The 12,858-nt window shown below is 36.8% G+C and overlaps 1 protein-coding gene across 1 annotated transcript; it reads right to left on the reverse strand.

The window, feature by feature from the left end:
- Window positions 1–1,409: 1,409 nt before the first annotated feature.
- LOC149943689 (uncharacterized) lies at window positions 1,410–7,428 on the reverse strand. Its single transcript, XM_090175750.1, has 5 exons — window positions 7,296–7,428; window positions 5,459–5,615; window positions 4,809–5,026; window positions 3,512–3,807; window positions 1,410–1,671 (listed from the first exon to the last, which is right to left on the reverse strand). The coding sequence occupies exons 1-5, from the start codon at window positions 7,401–7,403 to the stop codon at window positions 1,443–1,445; spliced, it is 1,008 nt and encodes a 335-aa protein (XP_090031876.1). The 5' UTR covers window positions 7,404–7,428; the 3' UTR covers window positions 1,410–1,442.
- Window positions 7,429–12,858: the final 5,430 nt, after the last annotated feature.

The raw sequence follows: 12,858 nt of genomic DNA on the forward strand, positions 1-12,858 counted from the left end.
CGTACGATAAAGCTTGATAAGATATACGTTCAAGTGTCTTTCGAGATAAGCGGAGATAAATAAACAAGTTGGCCTGAACACAATATATTGATATGAGAAAACAAATCGTCGCGAGAAATCTCAAAAATACATTGACTTTTGGACGATTTTACCCTCATTTCACCCCTTAAATCCCGGACCCCGATCCCGAACCTGACCCCGACCCCGATATCGATGCCACACCCTCACTTTCCTTCTACTCCTAGGGGACTTTGTCCCCTCGGAGAGGTAAAAATAAATTTATTCTGGTGTTTGAGTTTGTAAATGTATAGAAGCTAACGGCTAACAACGTGAATAATACCGAAATGGTACCAAACCTAGGGGTATAAAAAATGCAATGATGACGTAATCCTAGAAAACGTTTTGGAAAGGAAGAAGCACATTGTGACCATTCTGCTATCGAAATAAGATAAAATGTTGCAAGAATTTTAAGTAAACATTTATTTTTGGTTTATTTTAGAATTTTTTTACATTTTACTAGATGCGCAATTTATGACTAACAAATCAAGTGAGCAATGCATTTTAAATATTAATGCTTAAGAGCTGTACCACACTTCTATAATTAATTAGTTAATACAATTAATATTAATTTTTCAATATGTTGCAAATTAATTGTTCATTTATCAATAAGGCCCTACTTATACATGTTTGTTTATCGCTAGTTTCTGTGATAATTTCAAGTACTTTTTTTCGAATAGGACAGTTACGGATCGTGCAAATTTTTAAGTTGTCAGTTCTATAGTTATTTCTCAAGAAATAAAGAAGCGCGTTCTCAGTACATTTATCGATATCGTTAACATTGTGAAAAATTTACTTTTGGGAAGGCCATATTTTTTGATTTTTTCAAAATTATTGTATTTTTAACGCCTGGTGCCAAATTATGTTTATAAGTTAATTGTATATCGTTGCTGCATACTAATGGCTTATACGTATATATAGTTCTTACATGCCTTTAAAAGCATTACACGCAGCTGTTTCGATAAACGTTTTAATAATTAACGCTAATATTTATCTCTAGCGCCAGGCCAGTTTAATAGTCCACAACAGCAACTGGGCATACTAACAAAAGCAGTTGTCAATGTTCTGGAAGCAGGCTTGGCCTTCGAGGTGAGACAGTTTGGGGGCAGCTGATGGAAAGAACTTAAGCGGGACTTCTTTCTCGATTGGGTACAGGATAGCATTATCAAATCCATGGGTAACAAGAGGTGCTTCAACTCATTAGAGTCACAACTTTGTAGAAAGAGACAGCAGGTGCACTTTAATTATACTAAAACAGTTTTGATCGCTGTATTTTAAAAGTTACGTAACTCTTTAAGCTAACGATTTTCTAGGTTAACCCTATTTCGAAGATTTACTTAAATTTTTCAGGTCATTTAATTCACACCCTACGTTTATTGAGTAGCTTATTTCATTAAAAAAAAGAATAAAATTTCCAGTAGAAGAACGAGTAAAGCGAAGCCCTGCAGAATCAGCATTACGAAAACGGCTGGCAAGATATGGTCGAAAGTCAGACCCTGAGTGTCCTGGCTCTCAGCTAGCGCACTTTCGGTGGTGAGGCAATGCCTCGAATAACCTCTGTTGTAGTCCTCCACCCAGCGGTTAAAGATATTTCCTTCGACAATCCATCTCACTCTATAAATTGAAGCGATAATATAAAAATTAAGTGTTAAAAAATGGTACAGGGGAAGTTATTATAGTATTGCATAACGAGTCATGTTTAAAGTCATTATAAGAAATGAAAAATAATACACTACATTAATTTTAAATATAATATAATTTAATTTTATTGATGACTTTTATGATTCTAAGATGTAGATACAGTTCTTCGGACGAAACCGGTCTACCGTTGGAATTTCTGGCTAATTTATTTAATTTTTCACTCTAAGATCTATTTGGTCCAAATTTAACGTATTTTTGTTTGCTCGAACACCTATCGGTACGAGCGATTAGTAAGTTTTTAAATTTCTTCAAATTTGTTTAGGGTTTTGCTATATTATCCCTCTTCATAATGTACTAATCTACTTATTCTCTAATTTTATCATCCTTTACAATGCAGTCCATAGGTGGTTCCTTTTAACTTAACATTGCGTATATACTAATCTCCACCCCTCTCCCCCTATTCGGCTTTTCGTTGCTACGCAACTCGTACTGACGAGTCCCAAAGAGGACGAAACCGGTCTACCGTTGGAATTTCTGGCTATTTTATTTAATTTTTCACTCGAAGATCTATTTGCTCCGAGTTTTGCGCCTTTTTGTTTCCTCGAAGAACTATCGGTTCGTGCTATTAGTAAGTTTTTAAATTTCTTCAAATTTGTTTAGGGTTTAGCTTCATTATCCTTTTTCGTAATGGACTAATCTAATTTTTCGCTAATTGTATTATAGTTTTTTGAGTAGCATTCAGAGGTTGCTAATATAACTCATTTTGGGACTTTTAGTTAGCTCCATATTCTTATCCCATTCTCTTTATGACAAGGATTTAAAAAGTGTTTTGCGAAAATAGACGTTATAGTTATAGTTTTTTTACTTGAGAAAGAAATCATCGCAGTGTTTGCTGGTTGGTATTATTAACTGAATTTTGTATATTATAAATATTGTACTAGAAAGCAAGATTTCCCATTTATCGAGGCGCTATTTTTCTGCGTCTTGGGATGTTATTAAGAAAAAGTCCAGATTAATACTCCCCCCGAAGTTGTCTTATCAACTTTTAATAGAAAAATAAATAAAATCAAAACTGCATGACTAAAAAATTGTGCACTATTTTACCAAAACTTATGTCTTAGAAGCGTTACTATTTTCCGCGTATTCGCGGTACTCTACTGTGTGAGATGTCCAATGCGCGCTTACACATAAATTGTGTAATACTATTATTTTGAAAGCAAATGTTGACTCACTCTCGATCTAAACCGTATCTTTTTGGTAATAAAAACTAGCTAGAAGCGAGTTTTGGTAAGTAAAGGGAAAAAGTACACATGGGACTGCATTATAAAGTTACTAGTTTATCGTCGTGTACCCGGTTTTAGGGGAAAATTGTAGCAGGAAGTCCTAAAGAATTTTAGGCATTTTCTTATGCTCATGTTAATCACTATCCATTGAGCTCTTTGCAAAAAAAACGATCTTAAACACCGGGTGTTTACGATAAGTATGTCGAAAACTTTAGAGCGTGTTCTTTGGGTCCAATTGTTTGTACAAAATAATCGTTTGTTTTTTATTGGTGTTTAATTAAATGTCCGTGACATCTTGTTATGTTCACCGATTACGTTGTCAGTGATCAACTACAGTGAATACGGATCGACTATGGATAGATTGTTTATATAGTAATTACGAAATGATTATGGAGTAATTACAATATGATTACAGAATGATTCCAGGACGATTTCCACAAACATTTTGGCTAGAGTGCACAACGATTACTCCAGGTGTTTATAAATCACTACGATTTTATTCTATCCGTAAGTAAAAGTAGTGAACGTACCTCTTATTGATCTGCTTGAACAAACCATCGGGAAACGTAGCAGGGGCGTAGAACGTAAAGATGTTTGAAAAAATCGGTTCCGCGACGAAATAAAATCGCCGATTTCCGGTCATCGTGATGCAGAAGTCTTGGACGATATTTTTTATAATATCTTGAGTGGACAAAATCACCGCCTTCCCGTCCTTGACCTTGTCGTGAATCTCCCTTTCGTAAAAGTACTCGAATGGCTTCATTCCCACTTCCTCTTGGGCGACAATATTGCTCCAAATTTGTTTGTATTCTTCCAGCACCGAATACTTGAAAATTAATGGAAAACAAGATGCACCCTAAACATTTGCCCGAAACACTCGAAAACCTTAAAGCAAGTGTCGGCTAGACGTGGAGTAACTCTTTTTTCCTCAGATGTCACTAGCAAGATACTAAAACTACATTTTGACCGAAAAGGTGGGACATCAAAGTACCCCTCGCGTTGATTGGCTCGTTTGAAAATTTGACAAAAGCTTAAATTATAGTAATTTTTAACAATATATTTTGTATGGGATATATAGTTAAGGTTAAAGTACAACAAAAAGAGTAATATAATACTCTGTAATGGTTCTCTGACGCTATTTTGAATTTAACTTCCTGTGCCATTAATAGATGTAAAGTCTTTTTTTGAAGAATCGGTTAGATTCAGTTCCGTCTCTAATAACAATGGTCTTGTCATATTACAGTTGGCAATGATTGAGCCGACAGTTGCTTTAAAACAAAAATTAAAATATATTCAAGTAGGTTTTTAAAGAAAATACCAAAAAAAAAACATTATTATTTATCACTCTCATCGGAATTCGTACCCTTCAAGCGTTGTTTGAGTGGCTTGAGTTTAAGTTCGCATTTACACACAGAACATTCATGTTCTGTTAATGGTGGGGTTAACCCGTGGTTAAGACGAATTTAGAGAATTTTTAGGACTCTGGTCTTACTGTAATTCTATTCGTATAATAAACACTTAACCTCAGTTATTCGAGCTAATCAATGCGAGCGGTACTTTTATGTCCAGCCTTTTGGGTCCAAATATAGCTTAAGTATCTGGTTTTGATTTTGATAGTAGCGATATCTGTTGAAAAGAGAGCTAATTTACGTCGAACCGACACTTGCTTTAAGCATTAGACTATTTTCACTATTTCTAAATAGGAAACTATTATAAATTAAACCAAATAAAAGATTGCCAGGTAAAATATGCGTGCAGATAAATACCGCTTGTGCAAAATATATTTTCCCGATCCAATTGAAAAAGTATCACACAATCAGCACTCACTTGAAACAATTGACTTACGCCACCACCCTTCCGAAAGGAGACAATAATGTGGGGCCTATTGGCGAGGTCTTTCGCAGTGTGCATCGTGTCGTCGGGTCCTTTGAGCATCAGCGCGGTTTTGAGCTGACTCGAGAAAGCGTTCATCATGACGAGAACCGCCATCAACCACACTCCGAAGACGAACCGACTCTTCTGATTGGACGGCATTCGAGGAGTCCCTGAAAAGCACATTCGGAAATATCAAGTCCGAAACACGAGTGATTTAATCTCTTTTCACGCCGTGTGGTAGCACTTTTGCTTCATCAGTTCACCCCTTTTTCTTGTTTTGACGTCCGCTAGTTATGTTGAACTTGAACAACATTTAAAGTCGGTGAAAGGTGCCCTAGAGCTTATTTCTTACGGGCTAACATGTTGTTTGGCCTAACAGTGAGCCTTAGTTTAGGTTCTCTACTCGTTTTTAGTCGTTGAACGCTTTAAGTGCCTAAGGTAACTTAACTTTGCGGTTCACAATGACCGGATCGTTACAGCGGTTTCAATAAGATTAAAATTAACATAAATCCCAGTTCAATTGACTAGCACACGCGGAAGAGTTAAGGAACGGCAGGAAAACGATTATTCCAATCTAATTCAATGCGCGTTGATTAATTTACCTTCAAGTAGAAAGCTTGCTAAAAACATCCAAAAATTCATTTCGGTGACGAATAGTTTGTTTTCTGTTTTTAAACCGTTGAAATAATCACTCGTGAAATCGAAAAACGAAACGGACCATGTTAGGATCACCAGCAAAGTCAGAAGTGTGTACCAAATCTGAAAAACAAATTGTCTAAAAATTATTTAAAAGTATTTTTGTTTAGCAATAAGGCCTGTGTTCGAGTAACTGTTTTAGAATAATCTAAATGCATGCCGATAATTTAACAACAAAACATATCATTTTTGTGATTTGCGATCCAACGCCATAACCAGTGTGTAAAGTCGGCGATTTGAGGGGATATTTTTAGTAACTTTATAGGGCCACCATTTTAGCGAAAACCTTTCTGAATTAAAATTTCAAATGCTTAATTCTACATGCATTCTAGCATTTTGAGGACGAAACACGATAGTTTTCTGCCCATAAGAAAATTAAATATGACATTACAATTGATTGCAGGGGAATTCAGAAAAATATAAATAGGGGCATCTATGTTTATGGCTTACCTTACCAAAACTTCCTGGCGCCGCCACTGAATAGTGATTATAGCTGAAATTCACTAGAGCTTTCTAGAAGATTGGTTAGTGTAAACATATATAGTTTAGGTGACAGCTCAATTCATCAAGAATCGAACGCGCCAAAAAAGGGAGGCCCTAATTTACCAAATTAACCGAAAGTGCCGAAGATCGGAGAAAACCCCTATTTCCCTGTTTGTTCAGTTATTAGACTCGCAAATAATGTTGGATCGTTCAAAATAGGCCTATTTTTCAATAAAATATGATTTAATGAAAACGAAACAAGTAGGCTATTCTTGATATTTTACAATACATTACTTTTACGACATCCAAAGCTTGAAACGTTTGTAATTAATGTTGCAGTACAAGATTGAAGGAGCCTTTATTCAACCAAACTTATACAAGTATGGTTCAATAAATGCTCCTTTATCCATGAAATTAGTCTGTTAAAATCATGTTATTTCGACTAAATGACCTTTCAATTCTAATTTTAAAAAGAACCCTTTTCGTATCTGCGAGACTGCGACAAGGTCAGTCACAAATTCGTTTTTTATAGGGTAGCTTGTCTAGCTTTAACAGTTTACTATTATCAATAATGCCTCGTTATTATCGTGAACAGCGCGCTTTCATGCTAGAATTATTTCACGGTGAAGTTAACCGTAACGCTAGAACAGTTATTACTTGGTTTTGAAGACGATATCCTAATTGTTGTACAAATAACCAAACTGTTCTCCGAGTTGTTCAAGACTTTCAAAATAATGGAAATATCAATCCGAGATTTCGTGGACCAGGTCATCAAAACTTGAAGATGGATTACACCATCCTCGAATACTTTGTAGCATATCCTCGAGGAAGCAGTAGAACTGCAAGCGACGACCTTGGATTGCTGGTGGCTTTTATCTTGAGAGTACTTGACGGTCACCATTTTCATCCGAACAAAGCACTTCATGATGGGGATATGGCACGCAGATACGACTTTTGCAAACTGGCTCATCAACGTGTCAGACGAAAATCTTTTCCTTGTGTCCGATGAATGTTCCTTCACGAGAGATGGCTCTTTCAACAGGCAAAATAATCACGTGTGGAGTGATAATAATCCACACTGGGCATTCCCACTTCACCACCAAGTGCAATTTAGACTAAACGTCTGGGCAGGTCTACTGGTGCATTTTTCTCCCAATCCGACTTAATAGACAAGAATACTTGCCCTTCCTCCAAAACGAAGTAGCTGACGTGTTGGACTATACCTATATATTGCTTCGACATCGTGACGTTGTGGCTTACCTGAACACTGAGTTTCCACAGCGGTGGATTGGAAGAAATGGCCCGGTTCAATGGCCTCCCAGATCTCCAAACCTCCCACAGCTTGATATTTTTCCTTCGGGGCTTCATTAAGAAACATATTTACCAGATGCCAGTTACAAAGAATCATTGAAGCATGTCGTCTTATAACTCCCGATATGATCCAGAGGTTATTCCGTAACATGCTTGGCCGTGCTCAGACCTACATCGCAGCTGAAGGAGGGATTATTGAACAGTACATGTAAAAGATTATTTTATAATTGAATTAATAAAACGTTAAAGCCTTAGCTTTAGTTGTCGTAAGAAATATTTATTGTAAAATACCACAACAGTTAATTATTTCAAAAATGTTTGTTCATCGCTCCGAAGAAGGTTCTTTATGTAGCACCTCCTTGTTTTTTTTAATTATCCCTTATGTTATTAAAAAATTTTGGCGTATGGTGAACAACTTTTAAATTAAAACTTCTTGCCATTCGCCCACCTATGAAAAAATATTTTTTTTTTAAATCATGAAATCTAATCCGGTTGTTCTGAAATTTATAACTTTAAGAGATTGCTAGCTGTTAAACATGTAGTGATTTTATACTCTAAACCTTGCGTCACCCTCCTAGCCTAAAGGAGACCCAGCGACTAAGCCAACAATGATGAGTTTGGTCCTCCCTCCCGCGTAACCTTCGGGGTTCGCGAGTTTGAAAAGGGATGTCTAGGGGATATTTGCTTAAACATTAAATTGAGAGTTGCCATTACAAAGTTAATCATTAACATTTTATTAAAAAGGTAAACCAAATAAAAACAAGAAAACAATTACAATCACTAAACACATACAGAGCGCTACAGGTTACCAAGGTAACCAAACTAAATAAAACACTTTTAACAATATGACACTTATGAAAGAATTAAATATTCAATTTACATAACACCTGATGGCCACAGCCATCCTCCTTATTTCAAAATACTTATTTTTACGGTCCGGATTGGCGGTCCATGTTGGTCGGGGTCCTTAACCGCACCTCTTGCTGTTCATGACCACGCACACATACGCGGTAGCTTCCCCGTAATTGGGAACAACTAATCGAAGCTTTATTTTGCTGACCGAGAACTTCTCTACTAGAGAAGTTCTCGGTCAGCAAAATAAAGCTTAACTAGAGAATCTCTAGTTACGCGAGACCGTAACGTTATCCGCACTTCGCGGTCGAGAATCTCGCAGCTTCACTGATTCCCGCCACAGCAACTTCGCATTTTAAAGGCCAATCCCGGGACAACTTAGAGAGTCTTCGACCTTATAGAATATAGGTGAGACCCGAGCCAGATCTGACCAAAAGGGCGCGAACACCCTGGTTTTGTTCGTGGCCAAAGTCACGTGACTCACGAGCCGCGCACATTCACTCCAATCAGAGGAGCCGGACCATAAGTCCTGGCCGGATCCAACCAATCACCAGAAAAGCGTTAATTATTCTGTTCCCACGAGCGGGACACCTCAAAGGGTCCGCCGTAACTTCCCCAATAAATCATAGTTTGCAATTATGTCAAGCCTGTCGCCGTCGAGACGCCAGGCATGTATCACACTTCACTAAAAGCTATTTTTAAAAATATAACACAAAAAGGAGAAATACTCCGAATAAGTTAATTGGCAACCCTCAATTCGGACTTGTTGTAAAAGAAACAGCAGGTAAAAAGAGAAAGGGTTTTAGGGGGTTCGCGGGGAATTGTTCGTAGAATAGGGGGACTTGCTAATCCCGAAGATGGATGTACGGAGAGAGATCAAATAACGAAGGGGGAATTTAGGCTACTTCTTTCCACAAGGTCACCTTTTACAACCCCCCTCACATAGTGACCGTCCGAAGCGCGGCGCGGTCACTTCAATGAGAACAGTCCAGGCTAAGAATAACTTCTCACGGGTCCCCCTGGTGGTGACGACCAGCATCCCCATCAGGTGGCCCAAAATTACCCCAGCCCGTAAACTTTCCTGGAAACGACAAGGTCAAATTCTGACTAACGTGGGAAAGAAAACTTTATTACAGAATAAAAATTAAATGGGGTTTCTAAATTAACTAACATTAATACATTACTAAAATTGGTCGCTACAAACATACCCCACAAATTTCAAAACTTTTCAATCTAAAGTCTGTGCCGATCGAATTGAAACATATGGAGTTACGGATAAGTATGCTAAAAATTAAATGACGTGTTCTTTAGGTCATATTGATTCGAAAATGTATAATGAAAATGGGTCCCAAAATGCATTGCTTCCGAGTAATTGGCCCTCAAAAATCAACCTCCGAAACGGGAAAAACGGGCAAATGTGCAGTTTCTATTAAAAATTAAAATTTTCTCAGTTTACTGTTACAGTTTCAAGGTTCACATTTCAGGAAAGGGTTTTAAAATATATAAAAGGTGAGGAAAAATTGATGGAAATTATTTTAGACATTTTGTTTTGCTTTTTAAAATAATTCCAAAAAATAACTCTTTAATTCTAAAACATTTCCAATATCTGTGCCTTCGTAGATCCGAACTACCCCTTAAATCAACCTTCCAACTGCTTTGATAAAAGCATTAATTATTCAAAAGCAGTCCCTTTGCTCTGCCTCACAGGGCATATTTTGAATAAAATTTATAATTGAAGATAAATAGGTTTTATTTTTAAATATATTTTGAACAGACATTTTAATATTATTTGAAATATTTTACTTAACCAATTAGCATCATTATTTCAAAATGTTATGTCAAATTGAGTTTTAATTTCCCATTAAAACTTAGATAACAAGATAATAGGTGTATAACTGGCTCTAGTAAGCAAGTGAAATATGCTAATTTTGGTAAAACTTACAATCAAAAACAGACCTTTGATAAGATAGTGATTATGGGTAGCATAGCATGATTTGTGAAGAGCTTTTAATCGTTTACTTTTATGTATCAAGAGTTTTCCAACTCTGCCGAGCTTTCAAATAAAAAACCAACCATGTGTAATTTATATTCACTGAGGCAAAGTGTTATTTATATTCACGAAGGCAACGTGCAATTTATAGCCACGAAGGCAAAGTGTAAGTTATAGCCACAAGGCAATATCAATAGAATGGGGTACAGTACACAGACATTGTAAATGAAAATAGCCACAAAGGCAATTAATATGAATATATGTTATATTAAAAAACTAAAAAAAAGTTCTAACGCGCTTACAAGGAAAGTACCCGAGGTGTTTATTGCCGATTTTGTTCAAAGTCGGGCGTAATATAGACCTATATGAGATATGAAATTTCCCAAAAGGACTACCTATTCGATTTGAAATGGCAACCGAAATTTTTTTGACCAATTAAAACAAAACTAAGATTTTTTCCTTATTTTACACAACAATTGTTACAATTTGACCCCAAAAATGCTCCAATTTACCCATTTCGTGATTTTAAATTTTTTAAATCAAATTCGCGAAACCGAGAAAATCCCATGAACGTTTTTATCTCATTTGTTTTATTGATAATTAATATTGAGATAAAAACAATTTCCAAAAGTGTTACAAAGTTTAAAGAAAGGAGTTTGTAAGCAGTCTAAAAAAATGTCTAATTTATGCCAACTGAATTTCCCAAAGTTTTTTTGGATTTGCACTTTGTTTAAATTAAGGTTTAAGTGCTGAGTCACCGTTATTACAAATTTATCTCAATGTTCTTCAGTAATTAAATATGCCTCGTTGTTGCCGTGAGCAACGGTCGTCTAGTAAGTCAGTTATTTCAAAAATTATATCCTGAAAGTCGACCAGATCACCACACTATTAGTGACCTTGAGAATGATGGCAACGTGAATCACAGATTCTGTGGACGGGGACATCATAACATTAATATGGAATACGCAGTTAGCGCCCACTTTGTCACCTAACCTCGAGTTAGTAAAATAATGGCATGCTCCGATTGGGACTTGCCAACGTTTTATGTCTGGAGTTTCCTTGACCACCATACTTTCATCCAAACCGTGCCACACTCCACGATGGTGATAGTCGAATTAGATTGGATTGTTGCAACTGGTTAAGTGCCATGGAAGATGCAAATGAAAATTTCCTCCATTTCTTTCTCGTGTACGATGAGTGCTCAATCTCGAAACCGAACAACCACATGTGGATTGATGAAAATCCACAATGGGGATTTCCTCACCAATCATGACAAACTTGGCTTCAACGTCTGGGCTGGTCTACTAGGAGATCGCGTTAATGGACCATTTTCTCTACCGAATCAGCTTAATGGGGAGAGCTACATGGCCTTCCTTCGGAATGAAGTTGCAGAAGCGTTGGAACGTGAACTTTTGTTCAACATTCCACACCTTTGGTTCCAGCACGATGATTTGCCTCCTCACCAGCAAAGAGGTATGGTACAACTCCTTAACACCGATTTCCCTGGGCGTTGCATTGGTAGGATGGCCTCCTTGGTCCCCAGATTTGAAATCGCCAGAATTTTTCCTGTGGGGATTTTTCCAGGGGGAAGTTTATAAGACGCCAGTCACTAGCACCAGATAACTGTTGCAGCGTTTCGACTCGTAACTTCAGCTCTGATCCGTGGTTCATTTCAAAATAGGCTGTGTTGCGCAGGTGTGTGCTTAGCAGCGGATGGTGGAATTATTGAACCTCATTTAGTATAAGGCTGGTTCATTTGCAAATTTTGAAGCACTTTCGGAAATAGTTTTTTCACTCAAAATTAATTAATTATAAAAAAAATTAGTTTAAAATACGTTCATTTTTAGTAGTCATACCAACATTGCAATTTAGACAAGTTTCTTTTTAAATTAGTTGTGAAAAGGCTAAGGTCACCTAATACAATCTTGTTACTTTTCATGACCTAATATCTCAATGACCTATTCCAACCAAACCAATTTCATTTCAGGTTTTCAAGTATGCTCTACAATTTGCTCTACAATTTGTTCATTGACAGTTTTCGTCTACCCTTTAATAAAAATTTCCAAAACCATGAAAAATGTCACAATTTTGCTGAAATTTACCAATACCAACGACCTTCCCCGATAGTGAACACCCAGAAAATTTTACATTTCGAAGTAATATAGTGTTTGACCAAAATGCCATGGGCGATCAAATAGAAAAACCCTCTATAAAGTAGTCTGAACATATTACTTCAAGATCGAAAGCCAGGACGATGTTTGAGAAATCAGTTCCTTTCGCATTTCCCGCCGAAGCGAAGAATTGCAAAGTGTACAACAAGTAATGGTTTCCTACTCTCATTCCTTCCAATTGCTCGGCCATCAGAAATTCAGGACCCCAAACTATATCAGTTTGCTGTGAACAATCAAAAATGTAATGGATTTAATAAAAGGACTTAGTTAAATCTATCATACAATGGTATGTGTCGTACAATGTTGTTATGTGGATGGGGATCAATCGGTTAAAATAGAAATGAACTCAGTTTATTCAAAACAAGTAGACTATTATCCACAAATGCAATACGTGTAAATACATACAGGAATCCATACATCTATTTGGAATGCTTATCCTTCCGTATCGCGTATGGTTAGATCACTCTGACGGCTTTGGCCCCGCCTACGAGAGGAAAAT

This window comes from Leiobunum rupestre, chromosome 5, assembly GCF_980474605.1.
Source record: "Leiobunum rupestre chromosome 5, qqLeiRupe1.1.hap1, whole genome shotgun sequence".
Classification (NCBI taxonomy): domain Eukaryota; kingdom Metazoa; phylum Arthropoda; class Arachnida; order Opiliones; family Sclerosomatidae; genus Leiobunum; species Leiobunum rupestre.

Excerpts from the sequence above, each read along its gene's own strand:
- LOC149943689 (XM_090175750.1), bottom strand. The coding sequence starts at position 7,403 with ATGAAGCCCCGAAGGAAAAATATCAAGCTGTGGGAGGTTTGGAGATCT. Across the intron at positions 5,616-7,295 it reads TGTGGAAACTCAGTGTTCAG|ATTTGGTACACACTTCTGAC; the intron begins GTAAGCCACAAC and ends TTTGTTTTTCAG. Across the intron at positions 3,808-4,808 it reads GCGTAAGTCAATTGTTTCAA|TATTCGGTGCTGGAAGAATA; the intron begins GTGAGTGCTGAT and ends TTAATTTTCAAG.